General features: G+C 34.0%; 1 protein-coding gene across 4 annotated transcripts in view; it reads right to left on the minus strand.

Annotated features, from left to right (window-relative positions):
* Window positions 1-2,812: 2,812 nt before the first annotated feature.
* LOC130440785 (mucin-2) overlaps window positions 2,813-23,108 on the minus strand; it is a 572,992-nt gene continuing 552,696 nt past the window's right edge. For all 4 annotated transcript variants that reach the window (XM_056774114.1, XM_056774112.1, XM_056774115.1 and 1 more), the window contains 11 exons: window positions 18,597-19,074; window positions 15,928-16,229; window positions 15,627-15,868; window positions 13,429-14,568; window positions 13,045-13,318; window positions 12,683-12,989; window positions 10,087-10,157; window positions 9,809-10,032; window positions 9,075-9,205; window positions 6,527-6,703; window positions 2,813-3,628 (listed from right to left, as the gene is read on the minus strand). In XM_056774114.1, coding sequence (XP_056630092.1) covers window positions 3,467-3,628; window positions 6,527-6,703; window positions 9,075-9,205; window positions 9,809-10,032; window positions 10,087-10,157; window positions 12,683-12,989; window positions 13,045-13,318; window positions 13,429-14,568; window positions 15,627-15,868; window positions 15,928-16,229; window positions 18,597-19,074 — 3,508 coding nt within the window. In that variant the 3' untranslated portion in view covers window positions 2,813-3,466. The remainder of the gene's footprint in view (window positions 3,629-6,526; window positions 6,704-9,074; window positions 9,206-9,808; window positions 10,033-10,086; window positions 10,158-12,682; window positions 12,990-13,044; window positions 13,319-13,428; window positions 14,569-15,626; window positions 15,869-15,927; window positions 16,230-18,596; window positions 19,075-23,108) is intronic.

The following is a 23,108-nucleotide window of genomic DNA, read 5'->3' on the forward strand; positions in this document are numbered from 1 at the left end:
ATGAGCATTATTATTTAGATGATAACTTGAAAACGTTTTTGAAGAAACGTGCTACTCCGAGTATAAATAATCTATTTTGATCCTAACATTCTATTTTACACGTTTCTTGACTTAAGCAAGCCTTGCAAGCATTAGGTAATAATAACGCTTCTCTGTTCTATAAACTTTTCTACAATTTTTCTGAGATATACTTGTTTTATGCAAAACATACCATAATCATCAAGTTTTTGTATGCCAAAATTATTTCAACTTTGAAGAATTTTAATAGCATTTCATTCGTCACCCAGAGAGTTAATATGAAAGATACTGGCCAAAGGAGGAGTTAATGTAAAAATTATGAAGATAATACAAAATATTGATGAAAACAAAGAGAATGAAATCATAAGAAATAACAAAATATCAAAGGTCTTCACTACAAATATGGGATTAAGACAATGAGGAGGTTTAAGTCCATTTCCATTCATCGTATTCATGAATTAGATCATAAATATCATAAAGACATTAATATCAGTGAAGAAGCATTTGCAGATGATGTCATGCTGATAGCAAAGAACGAAAAAGAGTAACAAGAAAATATTGACGTGTGAAACAAAGCAGAAGACCTTTGCAATAGATAATTTGTACACGAAATGCAAATGAACTTCCTCTGAAGCATCTATTTCAATATCTTTTTAGACAAACTACAGGTTCTAGAGGATTGCAAAGAACTTTCAATTGCAAATTATTGAAAAATTGCATCGATTTTGCCAAAAATTAGGGAAGTCGAATATGGTTCAAAATAAAAGTGAAACCTCCTTACAAAGATGGAACTATTCATTTGTAGGAAATCATCAAATATAATAGGTACCTCGGAAACCAGTATAAAGACATTGTTGATCAGTTATTCAAATGCGTTTTTAAAAGCTTAGAAAATATTTTTCTACCATAGCAACTGACTTTAGGGAACATATTAAAGAACTTGGGCTTAGAAGGATTATGGCGGTTGGATCGAGACCCAACGAAAGTGTTAGGTGCTGCGAAGAACCTCCTCTTTTATTGAATAAATTGGAATTATTGAAAATGTACTGCTTTGAACAGGAGATGTCCCAGGTTTTCCTGTCATTCTCAGTAGGTTAAGTTAGGTGAAGAGAAATGTCAAAATTGTCACCGAAGCCGCACTAGCTATATTAGGATATGAAGCTAGACATGGTTTTATGTTGGGAAAATTGAAATCTCGAAATATTATGTTGAAGTTTGAAACCAAATAGGACTATAAGATATAACACGTATGTTTTTTAAAGAGTGGGAGGTGGGTCGATACGCAGCCACCTCCTCGTGATGACTTCTAGTTAATATTTCGCTTATCAGGAAATATGAGCTAAGAGCTACGTTTTTAAAGTTCCTGTATTTCTTTTGCGACGCTCTCAAATATTGACACCGGAAAACGTACTATTTTGCACAGTGGCGTAGCGTGGACTAATATAGAAGTGGGTAAAATCGCTTCAGCTTCATTTTCGGTCCGCACTTTCCGCCCAAAAAATTTATTTCACCTAAAATGCATCGATACGATATGCCCACTCAAGATAGTGATAAAATATTAATGGGAGATTATTTGAAACGATATAGACTGGAAAAAGGTTTCATTAGTTTTTTTTAAACAGTGATTTCTCGGTTTTTGCTTCGATTGAGGGTATTGCTAAACCAGATAGTTGGTCCTGCTTAATTTTGTTGTTAATAATTTTGAACTTAAAAAACTTTTTTCTGTGGAAGCTGTACTTACAAGCAAAGACAACATAATTCTACTAGCAATTGAACATCAGGATAGATATCTCCCAGTTCATTTAATGGAGTTTGTTAGATTAGGCACTAAAAGTTGTAGTTCTTCGTAAAGCTCATAAGATTCTATATCTTTGTTTTCTCCATCATGAAGTACCAGATCCAAATCATCACAGTGCTTCAAAAGCTAGATATTTAGCAATGATTTCAAATTATTTGTGTTATACAAGAATCCAAACTTGTTATTTTCAGTGAGTACAGTAGATCTTGTGTGAATGTCTTGTATCACGGCGTCAATCATTTTAATAAAAAAATCCATTAGGTTCAATAGGCTCATCTATAGCTCCATATTTTGTTTGTGAAACCTTTTTTAGTTAAAAGTCATTGGAATCTGACAACTGCTATTTATTATGAATTCGTAGGCTTTTGCAGTACATTTATTAAAGCCTATTTCTCGGAATTTATGGATCCAGTTACAAAAATTGATCAAATTATCAATAGCGATTTTGGTTGCATCGCATTTAAAGAGTCCTCGTGATGGACCTTTAAGTGGGAGGCCGTGGGCGAGGGCCCACTCGCCACTGGTTTTGCATTGCATATTTAAGATATTAGTTTACACAACAAATATTAACTTCACTATTACAAGTCAAAAAAGAAAACTTTATTTTTTTTGTTATAATTAAGTTCGACCCTAATGTACAGTGGAATACGAAAATTAGTTCTTTTTCCTACTATCCTTACAGCTGAACATCTTGACAGGAGCCTTACTAAATGTCAAGTGGTCGGTATAACTTTGAGTAAAAATCTTATTTCAAAATGGATCCAGAAAATACTTATAATAATTTTCAAATTAGTATTTTTTCAACTAGTTAATAAAAAGACTATTACCCATTTCACTGTTTCAGTGGTTGAAGAAGTGTGTTCTTATTAACAGAAGAAGAACTGCAAAGGATTCATCACTTTTGCAGCTTTTTTACTCGTAGATAACTTCTTACGCATCTTCGTCTTACGCAATGTTGCATTAGAATCGAAAAAACATATGTGATTAAAACGCTTGCTAAAATTCTTAAAAGTTTCACCACATTACTGGACAACTTTTTCTAATCTTTTATCTAAAATGTCGAGGGAACGGAGAAGGCTTGGGGGGACGTAAAAAATTGAGCAACATCTATTAGCTACGTCATGACAAATATTAAATGTAGACAGTGTATATATCTTATAAAAAGAACGAATATCATAAGAAATATCTTTCCATTTAATGCCTCTCACTAAATCAAAAGAACAGCTTAATATAACTCAAGTGGTTTAAGTCAATAATTGTTTAAATAGAAAATGCCCAACTTATTATTTATTCCACAAAAATAAATTGTCTTGATTTTGGGTCTCTTTGACTACTCCTACGCCTAATCATCAAGATCCTAATATAATTGTAATTGTAATACGACTCTGTGATTTTCGAAAATTTCAAAATAAAGAAGAGAATAATTATACTTATATTGGAAGCTTGATGATGGAGGTTTGGATACGAAACAATAATTATGGCAGCAATAATTTGTTGTATTTTGAATATTAGTTCATATATTTGTTAACAAAGAAGATAGACATTTCATTGGGCATTTTTTATGATGTTATAGAATTCTCAGTCTAAAATGATATAGAATTAACATAATTGTTCTTTTGGCAGTTATTAAACCTAAAAAAATGGAATTACTTAAAAATTTGTGTCATAATCCGATCTTCTTCTTCCATTGTAACCACTATGGCTGCTACCGGGGTTGCCGTAATAAGCATTGTAGTAGTATCCATTCCATTCTGATCGCCAACTGTCATATAGGTTAGACATACTATTGTCATGGATTGATCCATTAGATCTCTGAAAGAATATATCATAACAATGTTGAAACGTGGTATTGCAGAGATACAAGCATAAATAATACAAATCAGTTCACCAAGCAGGGCTTTTCATATTTAATCCTCAATAGTTTCACTGTTTTAATAGCAGTATAATGAAAAAATAGTTCATTTCATAACAAATGTTCCTAATAGGAACTTTTGGATAAAACGCAAGCACCCGCTGGATTTGTTTAGAGAAACTAGGAGAAATATTACGTGAAAATTATCGTCCGATTAATACCAAATATGGAGATGTACCGTCACAAATACATAAACATAAACATGTTCAAAATTAAGACTACCACCAGTGGGATTGTGGCAAAATTGAACACCCAAGTGTACTAACTCTAATATATTTCCATGTTACTAATACTTATGTAATTTCTATAGAGCGTGAATTTGAATATTTATTTTTGAAATCTATGTTTTTTAAATTTTCAAAATTTCAATGTGAATGAACCCGTGAACCTAGTTCTTTGTCAACTAATTTCTGAGCGTTTTCTTAGTAGGATTGCGGTAAAATTGAACAAAAAGTGTACTATTTCTAATATCTTTCCAAAAAATTAATTAGTTTAGAATTGGGGCGTGTTGTTGATTTATATAACGGAGGGTATTTATTTTACACTCGAATTTGTGAACCGAAATATAAAACATAGTTATTTTTAAAAAAATCGAGAAAACTCAACATCAGATTAAAGATTTTACATCTTTAAAAGTATATGGATTACAATTAAGGAAATTTTTGAAACTTGTTGAATATATCTAACTCGTATTTCACTGTTTTAAGAACTTTTTGATGATCTTCAATTTGAAATAATCTGTATATAATTTATGGAGTTGGTAGTTGCAACATTCTTATTGTTAATTGTAACACATTATTACCTTTTGACTTAATTTTTTCTTATATCCACCAAATAAACAACTTGAAGTTTCCTTCTTTGGCCTTTTATGCAGTTATGAATAACCATGGTAAGTGAACATGTATTCATTCCCATCGCCACAGCGCTACACTCATAACTGCAAACGTCGAATCGTGCCGGCACGCTTTTGTTCGCCGAAATTCCGATAAGAATGAATGTTCTTGTCTTGTTAATATTGGGTGTCTTAAGTTATCAAGAAAAACTAAAATTTTGACGGAGTTGCGATTTATTTCTCAATATAGTCTCCTTTTAGATCGATACATACGACCCAGAGATGAAATAATTTTTTTCACCCTTCTAAAGTGTTCTCGAGGTCCGCAGACTGTGTCTCCGTGGCGACAATGGTTTCCTCGTGTAATTCAAATTTCTGCCTGGCGATTAAGTTATGGCATTTTGGAAATAAAGGAAAGTCGTACTGGACTAAATCTGGATAATATGGTGGATCGAGCAGCAGTTTGTAGCTCAGTTTGACCAATATTGCTGTGAGGAGAGCGGAGGTGTAAACTGGTGCGTTATCATGTTGGAAAAGCACTTTTTTCTTTGCCAAATGAGAGCGGAATTTCTCCAATTAATGGTAGAATCTCTTCTCTAAGTAGTCGATGTGAAGACAGTCTTCGCCGTCTTTGGAGCACGTTCGCCTGGTGAAATCCACTGTTCGATTCTTCCTATCTCTGTTATACACCAGCGCAGTGGAACCATGTTGAACAGAGAAAACACTGCTTTGAAATGGTCTCACAATTGCGTTGGTTGACTTCAGTGAGTGAACGTGTCACCTTTCGTCCAAAATTTCATGCAGAATATGACTGACATGAGTTTTTGGAATACCTAGTGTGCTATCTTTTGCGCAGCGTCAATTTTACAATACGTGGTATCCGTTGAAACTCGTTTAACCCATTCTTGACGATTACGATCGAAGAAGAGTCACCATAAATAGCATTCAAACGGTCCTTGAATTCGATGCATTATTTCGTATGTAAAAACAAGAATTGAACTACCGATCGATATGACACTTTCCGCGGACATACCCGCTTCCTCACACTGTAGCCGTCTCCAAAAATTTACTATAATAAATGTACTGGCATCGTCGAGCGGTGATGCTAAGTACCAAACGGACTGGCCTTGAATTTATGATATCAATATTTTTTGGAATAGTTATTATATCTATTTATGAAGTGATTTTAGTCCAGTCTTCTTGTCATAACGTATAATTCTTTTGTTTGAAGAACTTATTTGATTCTTTCTGTTGGTAAGTTTGATATTGATGCTTTTTTTTGCTTCACAGTCTACAAGTTCATTACCAGTACAGTTACAGTTACTGCAGAGAGTGGCATACAGCACTCGTCTACTATAGGGTCAGGGTGGTAGATGCTTTGATTCAATTTGAATAAGCTATTCTTTTATAATATTTTGGTATGGAGCTAGAAGCGTAGAGTATAGCAAAAATGACGGCGTTCCTATTACAAGGTCAGTTTCGGTAAATAAAAAGTGATATTTTTGAATTTCCTCCTTGTCTTGGTGACGACGATATCTAAGATGTGAAGCCATCCTGAACTTTCCACAAGGAGTAGGATCAATAAATCAGCTATATAACCCAATCATACATACGTGATGTGAAGCGGTAGCTAACGACGACCACGGGTCTTAGGTGGCGTTATAATCGTACCGGACAGTAAATTGAATGTGTCCAATGCAACTTTGTTGACCTTTACTACCTATCCAATGGTCACGATAAAATATGGGACTGTAATTGAAAATCTGTTTCGCACCACTGAAATACTCATAAGTATAAGAAAATATTTGTTGATATGAGTCTCAAAATAATGTAAATGAGTTGAGGTGAGCGCGGGCCAAATCCCAGTATTGTGGGAAATTGATTTTTTGTTGTTGGACAATCTTTCACAATACTACAAACAAATAAAAAGTGGATAAATGGATATAAAAACTTCTCAATTTATTACCTTTTTAGGCGGTTTTTGATCGTATCCTCTCTCGTTCCACACATCTTCCATGTTGTAAAGATCTTCTGCACCATAATTGTCAATACCTCCCATATGGTTTTTGTTCAATTCATTCAACATTCCTTCTGTTAGAGGTGTTGGAGCTTTCTTTTTGTTATTTTTCTGTCTATTAACCAACTAAAAATATAAATCGGGTAAATAGATGTACAAGATGAAAATTATATTTATTTTTCTAAGCTGTGTTTTGCTGTGTTTGGTGTATTAGTCAATAAAATCAGTTCATGATGCTCGATAAATATTTCAAAGCTCACATTATTGTTAATTAGAAGTTCTGAGGACTTCAGAAATATTACGAATAATTGAGAAAAAATTCAAATTCCTCCAACAATAGTGTGGGTGGAAAGTCGTTGATCGATTTCTATGTACTTAGGTGTTTGTAAGACAAAAAACAAATACTCAAAAAATTCGACAACCTCATAAATAATCACAGTTGGTACGCATACGTTGATTTAAGAATATTGAGTATGTTGTTTAGACGGCAATATAGGTTTACCAAATTCCCTTTCTTTTTGTGTCTAAAGGATAGTAAATATAGAACAAGTTACTGTACCAAAAAGTCTAGCCTTGCCTTGCCCGAGGCAGCTTAGAGCTGGCGAAAAGAACGTCCTGCAAGAAACTTTGGTGCTTCCTCACAAAGTTTTTTCACCGCTTCCCATAGATTTGGGAATGATAGAGCAATTTGTAAATTTTATGAGATGGAAATTGCTTCAAATAATTTAAATCAAATTTTTCAGGCCTCTAAAGAGCAAAGTTGAGAGAAGGTGTTTTTGTCGGACCAGGTATTAGATTAGCTTATGACTAACCTACCTAATCAGAGCCAAGACATCCCATTCGAAGTGGTAATTGATGGCCGCCAATCATGGACCAATAAAGGTCTTCCGAAAGCTCAAAATGCATCTCTCTAGTATACAGATGATTCGAAGCTAACGCCAGGAGCTTTGGACCAGAATGCAGGCTCCTTTTTATGTAAAACGCCAGCATAAGAGGATACACCCTATTAGACTTCAGTAGTTCGAGTGATGTTTGTGGGTATTGATCTTGAATTTCCGTAGGTTTTAGGAAATGCACTTCTTCAGTTCTGGGCGTCTGCAGATGAACTCGGTGTTCAAGAGCCATGTCTGCCTCTCGGAAGAGTATCTGCCGTAGTGGTATCGGTCAAACAAAGTCAAGTCTGCGACCTTTCTTCTATGCTATAAGCTGTTCAGGTTATTGGTTAATTCTGGATCGCCTACGAGTCGAATGGTTCTCTTTTGTATTGAGTCCAGCATCCTTAGGGTGTGCTTGGGAGCCGAGGTCGGCATGTACGAGCAATACTCCGAAGATGGACGAATCTGTGCTTTTTAGAGGATTACAAGCTGTTCCGGAATATATAGCAATTTGTTCTTAAAGGAGTTGCAAGTTTTTGTGAAGTTGCCTCAGTTAATTCGGCCAGGACTATGCCAGGTTATATTGCTCCCAAAATCAACACCCAACAATTCCATAACACTAGGAAAACCACTATTTTCCGTCGCTAGCAATGAACAAAAGTGCTCAGGAGTGTTTGGATAGAAACCTGTTTAGAAACCACATTCTCATTCTCTCCGATAGCCAACCAGCCTTGAAGGTCCTGAAGACTATTGAGTGTACGTTCAAGCTAGCATGAGAGTGAAAACAAACTCTGAAAGAAACAGATAACAGAAATAAAGTAACCCTAATGTGACTACCAGGTCATCAGGGTATATCAGGTAATGAGGAAGCAAACATCCGTGCCAAAAAGGGGCAACGACTCCATACTTTGGACCAGAGCTCTACTGTGGAATCTCACTATAGAGACACTCAAAGTCTAAGACAATCCAAGAGCTTCATAACCATATCAGCTGATCAGTCAAATACCACCTTAAGATAATTGACATGGCAGAAGGCGACAACTGTAGATTCCTTTAGCAAGCCATGGAAACTGCCGAGCATCTACACGAATGTTTGGTCCACTTCATAAAAAGATTGGTAAATTCATAATGGCGATCAAATATTAGTCTTTCGAAAGAAGTTTTTAATTCTAGTTGTAAGTTTCAAAGCACTTGTTAAGATTGATCAATAATTTTTTGTATTAGAAATTGAACTACAACATTTATGATATTAAATCGTTAGAGTGGGAAGTTCTGGGAGGCACAATGCACTCTCTACACTGCTACATTAGTTTTTATGTAAGTAACGCATCTAATTTGAAATTGAAATTATTTCTATGACCGACGAATGATATTTGATATCTGACAATGGTTTCTATTATGATCAACTTTTTTAGAAGTAAATGTTGACCTTTTCAAAAACAAAGATTCAAATTTTTAGTCAAAGCATCTATACAGCTTAAAACAATTGATATCTGATGATTGTATTTTGAATTTTAGATCGTGTAAAACTCGTACATATTGACTGATTTCAATGGAGAGGTTGCGATTTAATTGGACTCATGAACTCATTTTATGTATTTAAAATCTGTAAAAATACTCACCACTGTAACCCCAAAAATAATGACAAATAGAAGTGAAGCAAGTCCTATGACGATAACTGCAATTGCCCATTGGGGTAGAAGTACATCATTTTCTGCATAACCCACTGTAGGGTACACCTGTTTTGGTAACACTGAAAAAATAAATCTATTATACCTTGAAAGTTAAAATGATACAATTAGATAAGATGAATATGGTGGAGGAGTGTGGATGAGCTTTTAATCAGTATTAAGTAATTGTTGCATTTTCGTAAGTAACTTCTCATGCATAATATTGATAGCACTTCGATTGCAATCTTCATTGCCCTGGTTATTTTGCACTCTTTTATTTTTCTTTGACGTTGATCAAGTACAAAGGCACATATATGTTATTAACCAATTCTGAAGTAGTTACAAGAAGTACTGGTTCCGGACATTAATCATCATCCGTGTTTATATGGATACTTTTAAAAGCATAGAACCGATTTTATGATAATATTTACTTTACTTTTCCTCACATTCTTATATTATTTTTCCACGTAAAATATAAATTGAATCAACACACGAAATTCTTTTTTTTCATATTTATCCAACAACGAAAGCTAGTCAATAGACAATAGAGCGAGAAGTGTAATTCCGTGAAACGGTACAAGCAGTATTATTAAATTGAAGTGAGAATCAAGAAATTTAAGTGTCTTTGGATATGTACTCAATGCACGAAAAGTAAAATCTATTATTCACTCAATTCAATCACTTACCTAGAAAGTCTGTGTAAGCTGGATCCACTACAAAATTTCCCAAAGACAATTTTCCCTCTAATTTAATTGACTCATTAAGAGACTTTGCTTCTCTATTAGAACCTCCTAAAGTCGATAGGGCGTCATCTAAAGATTCATGGAATAATCTTTTTATTTCTTGAGTATCGACACGTCTTCCCAACTCATTTAGTTCTACGAGATAGTCAACCAGTACGCTACCTTCACTAAAATAATTAAAAAAATATCAACCCTAGTTTATATAAAAACAAAATATTTACCTAAAGCCGTCGATCCTAATTTTTTTGTACCATCTATTGAGTAGAGAAGATGAGCTGTAAACATAGTCAAGCTAAAAATAGAAAATAAAACTTTAGTTTTCATATCTGCATTTTTTTTTTGATAAAAAGTAAAATAAAATTAGTATATACGTTATTCATTATGTGTATGGCAGCCATCATTGAGAATGTTTTCAGTAAGTTGTAAAAATATTCAACCAGAATAGAAGTTAAACTGGATTCTAGTCTAAACGAGTCGATTGCAACAATAAGAGCAGTTTTACCATGGTTATATGGGCAATATGAATAGTAATGAGGTGAAAATATCAAAAATGGCCAATAAAATCCATGATACAGTACTGGATCGTGGACTGGAAATACGCGAACTAACAAATATAGAAGATATTTCAGAAAGTCCATTACTTTACATATTATCTGAGAATTTAATTAAGAGGAGGCTGTGTGCAAGATGGGTTTTGCCTTTGCTACCCAGCAAAAACAATATCATAACCATTGATACAACTTGGACCGATCATTCCAAACCCGATACAAACAATAATCGAAACATTGGACTGAAATTGGAACATCGGATCCAAAGGAGACGAAGCACATTTCATCTGCAGGAAAAGTCATAGAGTCGTTTTTTAGGATGCGAGTGGAATAATTTTCATTATATTGCAATATAACTGCCTCTCTAGTATACAGATGATTCTAAGCTAGCGCCAGGAGATGGATTGGGCAGCTTTGGACCAGAATGCAGGCTCTTTTTTATATAAAATGCCATCATAAGAGGATAGACCCTATTATACTTTAGTAGTTCGAGTGGTGCCAGCCATGTGGAGATGTCTGTGGGTGTTGATCTTGAACTTCTGTGGGTTGCAGGGAATGCACTTCTTCAGTTCTGAGCGTCTGCAGGTGAACTTGGCGATCAAGAGCAATGTCTGCCTATAAAGTAGGTTTTGCAAATACTGATATTATGTTGGTAATCTCGGAAGAGCTTCTGCCGTGGTGGTATCGGTAAAACAAAGTCAAGTCTGCGACCTTTTTTTGTATGCTATAAGCTGTTCAAGTTACTGGTATATTATCGATCGCCTATAAGTCGAATGGTTCTCTTCTGTTGGTCATAAATTCGTTTTTTTTGGGATGCGAGTGGAATAATTTTCATTATCTATTGTCAAAAACAGAAAACTGTAAACCGTGAGTATTATGCGATCTTATTAAAGAACTATTGGAAGAAATTGAGTAAAGACGACCGCGTTTGGCTAGGGAGATAGTGTCTTCTAGCCAAGAACATGAACTACTTATAAATAAGTTTTTTTTTAAGGGCTGAAATTGATGAATTGACGTTTTAATTGCTACACCATATATCCTAGTGGCCAGTTTAAGCTTAATCCCTACAAACGCCAATAATCCTAGATAGTATCTAATTACAACAAAATAGTACACTCCTGCAATAGTCACGTGATATCAGTAGGTTTAAAATCAGTATTTCACCGGGAGGTAGATTGGTGGATAAGGACCAATAAAACGATAAAATTTCATTTAATCAGACGATTTTCTCAGATTAGTAGTGGAACTGCAATAACGGATCTTATTGAAGCTTATCAGCGATATTTTGGATTTTTTATATAAGAAAAGGATAAAAGTTGGCTGTAATAGTCACTCATTACCGTTGAGAGCTTGGCTTTGAGAAAGTCACAAATGTATTCCAATGCTTTCAAACGAATCTCTGCATGACATCAATACGGTATTCAAACATCTGCAAAGAGATCAGTTTCTCGTGACTTTCCAATAAAAACGAGAAGATGGAAAATTTTTCTAGTGCACAACTTTGATCTAGTGTCTCTATGTATATTTTCGAATACTTTTCTAAAAATTTTTATTCAAATGTTCTTATTAGAGACTTAATTCTATACAAATCTAAGGCTTAATTGGTCGATTCAATATTAACAATAGAATTTCTTGAAAAATAAGAGATTGCGGCATTTTTACACAAAATATAGGTGATTCAATATATTATATTCATAATGCAGTGCTGTTACAAGTTTCCTAGTCTTCAAGTACCCATCAATTGCCATTTGCACATGTAATAGACATTAAAGAAAATTATGCAAATATGGAGGTATTAGAAACATTAAAATATTCTCAATATTTGTCGAATATTTGTAAAAGACTGTCAATACCCTATAACGAATTTTCCTCCAATCAATAACGGGAATATGAAAAGAGAAATTTGTATAGGTTGGCAAATACGAGAGCTTATGGCAGATGAAGCTTTCAATTCGAGCACAATAAAGGACTTGGGAGGCTTTAATAAAAGTGTGTCATAATTTCCTTGGTAATACAAAAGCTGGCAACTACCAACGAATTATTGGAGGACTTCCCTCAGATTTTGAAAGTTTAGGATTGGGGTGGCATCAAAATAAATTCTTGACTCATTTTTCTAATGTATAAGTATCAACACTATGAGAAAAGTTTGATGAAAAACAAAGAGTCTATAGTCATTTTGTATTAATATCAACAAATGAGAAAATAAAACTGGCATTAAACTATTTTATACTGGATACAATTGAATTTTTTCACATTAAAATCTACATACTTGGCTTTCAACTTCATTGGCAAGTACTTGCCACTCTTTGGTATTTCTATCTAATAATTCCGGTACCCACTTAACTCCAGCTATTAATTTAATTGTAGCGGCAAGATCACACTCATTGACGCATATTCCAGGAGTTGTGGGCTTAGGTGTTGTCGTTGTTGTAGTGGTGGTTGTTGTAGTTGTCGAAACTGTTGTTTCAATAGTACGCGTTGTACTAGAAGTAGCAGCTTTAGCGGCTTCGAGCAGCTTTTCAATTGAAATTGGAGTCGTTGATGGCGTCGGCCATCCCGTGAACTCAGTTGTCGCTCTAAAAAAAATTAGTTACTATTATTAACACGCGAAAAGAAAAAATATATTTATACCTCGACGGTAATCCTTTACGAATGGTAGGAGGAGTATTTTTTGGAGGTTCGTCGTATACTGGCTTATGTGTGGTGCGGCTGGACGATTTTCGAGTTCCACCTCCAGGTCTTGATGGAAATACAACTTTAACGCCTGATGGCTTGCTTGTTTTTGGCGATTCTGTTGATGAATTGAATCCTATGGGTAGAAGATTTATTGGAAGAGTATCGTTTTCCGATGGTTTGAATCCTGGTGGGAGGAGTGCAGATAAATCCACCGGCTTAAGATTCAAACCTACAAATTTAGATAAATAAATTCAGTTAAACCATTCTGAGTGAACAATAATCCTTAAGCCGAAATTATGAATATAAGAAAATACGTCTAAAATGCTATTTTCCAATTACCTTCAATTGTCGTTGCCTCTTTCGGATTCTCTGTAGAATACTTTGGTAACTTATAACCAGGAGGAAGAAACTTAGAAATATCATCCAGTTTTGTGTTTTTGAATATACTACTTTCCGTTGTTGATTTATATTTCGGTGCTTTGTAACCAGGTGGTAGAAATTTAGATATGTCATCGAGTTTAGTATTTTTGAATATACTGCTTTCGGTAGTTGATTTATCGTCAGATTTTGGTAATTTGTAGTCTGGAGGTAAAAATTTTGATATATCGTCAGATATAAATATGCCACTCTCGGTTGTTTTTTCACTATTTTCGGGTAATTTATAACCAGGAGGAAGGAAGTTAGCAATATCATCCAGCTTGGTATTTTTGAATATGCTACTTTCCGTTGTTGATTTGTATTTTGGTGCTTTGTACCCAGAAGGTAGAAACTTGGATATGTCGTCAGCTTTAGTATTTTCTTTGCTCTTTTCGGTAGTTGGTTTATCTTCAGTTTTAGGCAGTTTATAACCTGGAGGTAAAAATTTGGATATATCATCAACTTTAAAAATTGTAGTTTCGGTTGTTTTATCATCACTTTCAGGTAACTTATACCCAGGTGGTAGAAATTTAGACACGTCGTCAAGTATTGTTTGTTTTGATAAATTACTCGATGTCGTTGACGTCAACTGGATGGGAGCCGGTGGAGATAATTTAGTTATATTTTTATCTTTCGTGTTTTCAAAAATGTTACTTCCATTTTTGTCTCCAGTCTCATTACGTTGTTGAGTAATTGAACTAATATTCAATTTCTTTTCTGTCGTTTTAGCATACTTTGCCTTGCTCAGTATTTCTTCTAGCAACTTTGAGCTTCTTTCATCACTTGCGTTTAACTTATATCCTGGCGATAAAAATGCTACAATATCATCAGTCTTCTTCGGCTGATCTCCTTGCGGTTGGTTTATATCGAAAGGTTTCTTAGATTTCGTACTCGGTCTTGGTCTTGGTCGTCTTGTAGTCGTTCTCCTATTATTTGGTGAATATTTTCGAATATTTACTTGCGGATAAGGAGCTTTGGTTGTAGTTGAAGTACTTATATCCTCCAATTCAACTTTTTCAGGTACTTGTTCTTTGATGACTGCTATGTTGTTTCCCAAACCACCTGAAAATAAAGCAGATACGTATAGCAAACAATTTTTAAAAGTATAAGTATGTTTTACTAAGAACTTAGGTCTTGATTTAAAACTACTCTCACACATACAATATGTAAGGCTATTAGCAATTATATTTCCTAAAACCACGTCTATATCATCACGAAATTAGTTACGAAGTCTTATTACGGTCTGAAGATATAAACAATCTATTGTTTTTGTTTTGTGTTATATCGTCAAGACAAGTATTTTGAACAAAATTTGATGTTGAATGTTTGTTGCGCTTTTAGTCCGTGGTCGAAAATAACGCTTCTCACTGGTATTATTTAACTAAATGTTCTACTGTGAGCTCATACTTGCTTTTGCAATAATTCTAGACTATTGTAGAAACTTTCTAAAATGTCTAGCAGTAGACAATTCTGTCTAGAAACTTTTGCACACTAATTTCTTCCAAAAATATCTAGAATATATTTCATGTTTATACAATAATCGATTAAGCCATCCGCAATATTTTATAGTTTCCATTACATTAAATTTTGAGCGATATCGTTAGGAGTGCAGTTCTATAGCTTTCACACTATAGTGCCCACAAATTATGACCGGCATCGGAAAAATGCGTGGCAAAAAAATGGCAAACATCAAGCAAGATATGGAGAAGTAACTGTCTTATTGGATCAGGGCTATTCTACAGCTTTCCAGCTAGTCACCAAGCCATGGAAAAAGTTAGATCCTGACAAATGACCGATTGACGAAAATATGTTTCTTACTCAAGGATATGCTATAATTTGGTAGGTGTTTCCTGAAACTAGAATGGGTAATGAGTGGCACCTAAGAAAGTTTTAGATTTTACTGAAACTTTTCTGTCCGCATGGCAAACATTAGGAAGTTGTATAATAGATGAATTTATGAGATTTTTCTCATCGCTCATGCATTAATCTGAGTGAATAAAACATAACATTATTCGAATTGATCCTGTTTGAAGTCGTTAATTATGCTCAATTCGCAGATTATTAATACCAAATCCAGGTACTTCTAAGAATATTATAGAGTGAACTATTCATATATTTACCTGTCAATACTCCACTGGACAAATCTGATTGTACTCTGTCTAATATATCGTTAAGACTCTCAGTTGATGTTTTTAATTTAGATGGAGTGGGTGTGGTAATTTCTTCTGTGTTTGTAGTCAATTCCTCATATGAATCTTCTTCAGGTTGTGAAGGTTTTAGTGTAGTATGATGTTCTTCTTCCAAATGTTCATTTAAAAGTTTCACTCTTACATCTTGTTCAACTATTGAAGATGGTAAGTACCTAGGAGTTAAGATGTATTGTAATAAAAATAATAATCAATATAGTTTTACTTTAATTACCTTGCTCCTGAAACACTCCTGCTCGTTTGAACAGACGCCACGACGACCCAAGTGTCTGTCGTATTTTCCACCAAGAGTTCAGGATCGGTACTACTTTTTACTGGATTCGGAGTTACTGATGGTAATATAGTATTGTTAATGACCGTTTTACTTGTTACTACAGACGTAATTAGTTCCGGTTCATTTGTTTTGAATATTTCAACTGATGGAGGTGCAGCTTCAAAAATTGAACCTTTGGTAGCTTCAACGGAAGAAGATTCTTGCGAGGAGATTTTGGAACTCGTGGTAAGCTCTTCATCGTGCTAAAAATACAAAAATGAATATTAAATTAGGCACGTTGGACAGTGTAATTGTCAATTTGTTGATAAAAACCAAAATCTTGGAGTAACAATGTTGGTTTAGTCCATTACGAAGGGATCTAGCTGAAAGCAATAAAAGTAAGGATGGTATTCATGAACCATTTCTAGAAGACAGTATGATTAATATTTGTTTGCATAAGGCATGATTATTTAGATTTATTAGTAAGGAAACATGAATATGCAAATAACAAACCCAAAATATATGCATAAATATATAAATCATTTGGTCAAAATATACCCGAAAATTTTGAAAATAAGCCAAAAATTCTCATACATGAATTTATTTATTAACTTTAAAATAAACAGTAATTTCAATTTTTTTTACAATTGCACTAAAGTGAACCTACCTACGAGAGCTGCTAATCAAGTTTTGAGATATGACAAGACTGATGTGTTTCTTCAAGGGTATTTCTACTTTTTCCCTTGATCTCTTTTTTATGCAAAATATTTTCACTACGTTATTCAATAATGTAATGGCTCAGTAATTACATTTTCAGCTGTCTCCCTTCTCAGATATTGGTGATAAAATTCCCAATTGCCAGTCTTTGGAAGATGTTTCCATTATGATATTCATAAGATATTGTAAGTACTTCACAGCTATTTCATGATGCTTTTATCATCTCATTTATCACATTATCGTATCCTGGTGCCTTTCCTTTTTTGGCTTTACATATTGTCATTTGTATCTTTTATAATGTGGTTTCCTCTTTCAGATTTATTCTTTTTTGTAAATTTTTCTTTTTTTCCCCCTGTCGAATTGACTACTCAGGAACTCCTTGAAGTAATCTCGCCACCTTTCCATAATTATGTTTTCGCGCATAATTTCTTTTAGACATTAATAGTAGACTGATCATAAATATAGAAAATTATACATTTTTTTATGGTTAGTTTACTAACAAGAGATACAAAAATTGTTAGAGAATTCACTGTTACGGAAAATTTTTATATCATAATTAGGAATTATCCAAATCTTTGTACTATTTATGTATCGCAAACGTTAAATGATTGATTGAATTATAAAACTTCAGTAGAAGAAACATGTTAAAAAGAAAACAAATCAATTAAAGATAAATTATTGAAACATGTATTGGTAGATAGCTAGACACGGGCAACTCTCCATTCGAAAAAAAAGTTGTGATTCACAGAGAGGTTTTGAAACTTTTGCTCTATAGCTATGTAGCTCCAAAAACGAATATGTCCCAAAATTAACGCTAGATTCAAATTTGCCGTCATTTATGCAGTGAAGTTAATAGAAATGGCTTACGCTTCACACGATTTCATACTAAGTATGGTCGGAATAGTTTTTTAACTTCCTCTATTACTATGAAGAGTTTAATTGAAAAATTTGTAAAAACAGGATCCGTTGGAGATGCGAAAACACACTGATCGTTCAAAAACAAATCATTCAAATACCCATCCAGGAACCTCAATCCGGCGTCGTGGACAAAATTTGCAGATCTCAAGAAGCTCTTTACAGTATTTACTTAGTAAAGATCTGCGTCTCCCTGCTTACCAAATTCAATCAACACCACAACTGAGGTCTAATGACCATGCACAGAGAAGTTTGTTGAGTGGATTATTGAGCACCATCAAATGGGTGCTAATTTTTCGAGTAAAGGCATTCTAAGTAAAGAAGCAAATTTTCACTTTATTGGGTTTGGGTTTGGTGTGCATTTTGGCCTGGGGGCATAATTGGGCCATGCCTTTTCAAAAATGAGTCTAGTTAAGCAGTGACTACTACTGGTATTCGATATCGCGACATTATAACACAGTTCTTTTGCAGAATTTGGATGATATTAATATGTCCAATATGTGGTTCCAACATAACAGTGCCACATACCATACAGCCCATGGAGCACTTCAATTTCTGCTTGAGACATTTCCAGGTCAGGTATTCTCTCGTTTCAGTGATCAGAACTGGCCCCCTAGATCATGTGATTTAACACCATTAAATTTCTTTTTATGAAGTTATTCAAAATCACAGATCTAAGTCAACAAGCCTACCGCCAAGCGTGTATTAAAGGAGAGATTAAACGATTCAAGTAAGATGGTTTCAAAGGTGATAACTAGATTATAAACTTGTAGAATTTGGGTTAAAATAAAAATTTCTTAGACTAGGTGCATATCAAATTGGAACAAATACTTTTAATTATAAACAACGTTTTTGGTGTGAAATATTTTGATATTTTTAATCAAAAGATACTTTGAAAATTCATAATTCGTAAAAATAACTTTTATATTAATTGCAGGTTTGATCCGTAAAAGTTAAAATTCCAATCGAAAGGTTTATGGTTATAATAAAATAGTTACCTCTTTCAAAACTGACTCGTCTTCGAAGCTGTGATCATTACCATGAATATAGTTCCCGACATGACCTTCTTCACCTAAATCTTCATTGGAATACATTTCTTCTGAAAAGTATTCAGTACTATCAAACGGTTCGTTAGTATTAGTTTCGTAGGTACTTTCACGAGGATGAAGATATTCGTGAGATGTATTTGATGATTTTATTATTTCAACTTCGTCATCGTTATTACTACCATAATTATATTTTAGTGGTTCTTCTAAAAGCGGTTCCAAATCCACAGATTTCGGTCGTTTTGATACAGTTTTTTTCGTTTTGACTCTATTCACCGATCTTCGTTCCGAAGATGTGTGTGTCTGTGTCGTGGGAAAAGTTATTTCGGAATTAGCTGGAGTATAAACTTCCCCGTTGGTGTCTACGAAGTATTGATTTACGGATGCTTTGTTAGTTGGTTGATTAGCATCGGGGGCGACGATTCTCGATCTAGAATAGAAAATTATATTGAGAGTATCATTTTTCAGATTTATTTTGTCAAAAAAAAGAAAAACGTTGAATCATATTTTGAAATGAATTACGAATGCCTACTGAATATTCTTGATAATTTTAGAATTTTAAATCCTTATGATAGTGCGTAATAGATCGAAGCTTCATCAAAGTTTTTCAATATCTGTTTGAAAGTACCACTTTTTAGTCCAAGAAACCATCTTTCAAGCCACAGCTCACAAATTTTGATTTCAGTCCATCTATTAGTTAGTCTGTCACAATATTTTGAAATGAATAGGAAAAAAATTATTCATTACGTTATGTTGAACTAAAAAAATAAATCATAAGAACGAAAGGTTTGACTTGAAAAGTATTAGTGATACTTGCAACAATAACGTGGCAGTACTAGCACTGATGATGCTCAACGATTATTATTTCTTCTAATTATACTGGTGAACACTGTTTTTATCAGACGACATGTTAGTAAACACTTACTCAAAATACCTAATTATTTTGTTTTTGCAGTTTTTTGGGACAGCTATATATTTATCACTGACCTCAAATACGTGGCTTTTTTTAATAACTTTATTTCGACAATGCATTCAATTAACTTAGGTCTTAAATCGTAAACATGCCACCGACGTTTTTGTTATGTGCGCGGAGAATTAACAACTACCACATAAATATTGTGTACCTTATGTGAGACTGCAATCGGGTTAGGCTAAACAAGATCCCATACATATGCCATTCGCTACACCAATGATTTGGAACAAACCAAAGGATCATGTGAGTGATTTTTAGTTTTTCTTGACTTTAATAGAAGGCATTACCAACAAGTCTAAAGATACTACCCAGTCTTCAAATTTGTTTTCGGCCGATAGACCCATCCCAAATCGTGCCGAATTGCCTGTGTCAAAGCCTCCAAATCGATCAGAAAGTCAGGATTCTTTTCCGGAATCAATATTTTCTATCTATATTTTCGACATCGTGACGATGAGAAAGATACATAGAGATACGCTGGATAGAATTTGGTAGGATAAGGAAAATTTTAACGTGAGGAGGGTTTGTTGGAGTTGGCCCTGATATAGGAATTGCTCCTCTGCAGGGCTGGTGTTGTGGTGGTTGCGTGAGGTTGTGTTTGCTAACTTTACTAGAGAAGTAGAAGCGAAGATTTAGGATTTTTGAACAGAAGAAAATGAAAATAAAGCTTGCTTGAAATTTCTTGAAAATTTTTTTTGTCGATTTCAAATTTGGAAGGGGGCGGGAGGGTACAGCTGCGGCTGTGTTTTTCCCTATCGTTGATGATTTGGCTGGGGAACCTGTTCACCAGGTTGCAGGTTGCCTGTCGATAAAATAAAACTTGACTTTTCTGAAGCTGGTGTTTTAGTCTATTGTGATAGTTCCTGCCTTGAAGAATATATTTTGAATACGATCCACATCATTGACGATTATACATTGACTCTTGAAAGCATATACGTAGAATTCTTTACTACTGAATACATATAATTTTTTTATTGAAAAGTTGTGGTTGTGGTTCTACTATGTGGTGATTGGTAAATTGATATAAAGGGGTAGAGAAATATAACGGTGGAAGGAGTACGATACAAGAAACTGAAAGGAATACGGACAGAGATAGCTCTAACTTAACTTTCTTCGTTTTTCATTCTAATAATGGAACACGAATTTCATCGAACGAGCAGCTTACAATTACGATGTCTATACATGGAAGACTAGTTTGAAAGAAGTGTTGTTGCATAATGGAACTAAACTTCCATTGAAAGAGACTTGACTAAAATATGAGCTTTGAAAATTTGTGGCGATTTTGAAGTCATTTCACTTTTGCTTGGTGTCGAGTTTATTTTATATAATTTTCATTCGATTTTTGTATGATTTTTATTTCCAAGCAACACCCGCTGAAAAAAACCTGGTCAGCTGATGCAATAGATGTTTCTGCTTAACTCCTAAGTAATAACTTCCAAAGTCTCAGCTGACGGTTTTTCCACCGACATATATCCAACTGACTTATATATTTATTCACATCTACATATGAGCTATCATCAATAAAATTTTTGTTTCAGAGGAAATAAATGGAAATATAATTTTTTTTCATGTTCAAGGCGCCAACTGACATACAATACACTATAGTATAGTCAGCTGATTATTTTCTTTCCTCGAAATATTGGGAAAGTTATAGTTTCACAAATTTTTAGTTGGGAGGAAACGACTAAATTTATTTTTTTTTCTCATCTCATCCCACACAATTATCTCTTAAGAGGAACTTGTACGCGTATTTCTATTGCTGGCTCCCGGACTATAGTATGAGCTAGAGAATAATCTCATGATTTTCGTAGCTTTTTCAAACTGTTCTGTCAGAGCTCCTATGAATCTACTTAGAATAAAAATTTGGGTAAGATAATATTTTCATTTTCCAATGCAGTATCTTTCCAAATAGATTTTCCAGTATTTCTAATGCGCCTCCAAATAAAGATTCTCCAACTGCAAACTACCAGTTTACCCAATAATATAACTTTATTTTAAGAAAATCTTTTTCCAAATTTCTTTTTTAAACAAGATGTTTGGCGTTTCCACTCAATTTCAATTTTCACCAAAATATTATAATATTAAGGGTATTTATTACTCTTAAAGAAGAGTAATTTCCATTCAAAAATATATATTCTAATACAAATATTGACCTGTTTCAAGTAGAAAATGAATTTATCCTTCATTTTATGGTGAGGAACAAAATATAATTTGAGGAGATTCGAAGCATCTAAATTCAAATTTGTGCTTTGTTCCAAGAAAGCCTTTAGTGACATCGACATTGGTAATTGAATCATGGTCTTAATATTCTGACTTAACCTTAGAATAGAGAGTAAGGGGAAACGGACGCTGCCCATTTCGGTACATTAACTTTGAAGGACGGCAGCGGTTGGCCATTCATGACAATTTATGCTTCATTATATATGGTTGTTAGTAATGAAATATAATCTCCAGCAGAATTATCTAGTGATCTAATCACCTTTAAAACATGGTGCAGTGTAAATCCTCTGTGCCTCAACATTTCTACCTCTGTGTACCAATGTTTTTAAAACTGAAGTTTTATGTTATAAAAATACATTTATTACGCCTTTTTAAGTCGCATCTCCGATATGTCTTTCCCTTCTGAGATACGTGTTTTGAGGCTTAATTTGAGAGAACTGTTAGATATTTACTCAGACTAAGCAGTAGGACTCAACGACAGGACTTCTTTAGAAGATTTAAAATATTTATTCTTCCTTCCCTATTCATCTTTGAACCCATTTGCCTAAACTGTAAGTACGCGTCTCCTATTTTAGAGAGTTCCACGTAGAAACGCGGAGAACGATCTTTATTTACCTACTACACGTTCAAATTTAGTTGAGAGCTGGATACTATATAATGCGAACTAAATGCACCATCATTTGCCAATTGACATGAAATCAATAGCGTCTTTTCACGCTTTTTGCGGGAATTTTGTAGATATATTCACTGAAAAGTACCTTCTACGCTGTAAACAACTTGTATATTTAATTCTCAACATTTTATACACAGATAGAAAATTGACTACAACTTTTAAGCCATTAGACGTAATTATTTCGGACAAATTACAGTATCAGTATACAAATTCGACAATTAATCATAATTAATAGTAATTGAAAAAAACTATTTTGGTCAAGAAAAATTGAACATACCTATGATTCAAGAATGTTTTTCTTCCTCCTATCGAATTTCTATTGAGAAAATAAAATATATCTTTTAAAGACGATATGACGAGTGAAAAAGTGTGAATAAATATTCTTTAGCAATGACGGGTTGATGATCTAGTCTAAGGAACATACTGTTAATTAGGCGTCTCATCATATAATGTTGGAACTTGTCTCGAATAAGGTGTTAGGTAAGGAAAAAGAACTTTCTGCAACAGAAATCCATCATGAATCTTGTCCCGTAAAGGTGGCAAAATTATACGTGAAGATCAAAGAGCAAGAAAGATCTATAAAAAAGAAGAGTAATTTCCA

The sequence above is a fragment of the Diorhabda sublineata genome, chromosome 2, assembly GCF_026230105.1.
Source record: "Diorhabda sublineata isolate icDioSubl1.1 chromosome 2, icDioSubl1.1, whole genome shotgun sequence".
Lineage (NCBI taxonomy): Eukaryota > Metazoa > Arthropoda > Insecta > Coleoptera > Chrysomelidae > Diorhabda > Diorhabda sublineata.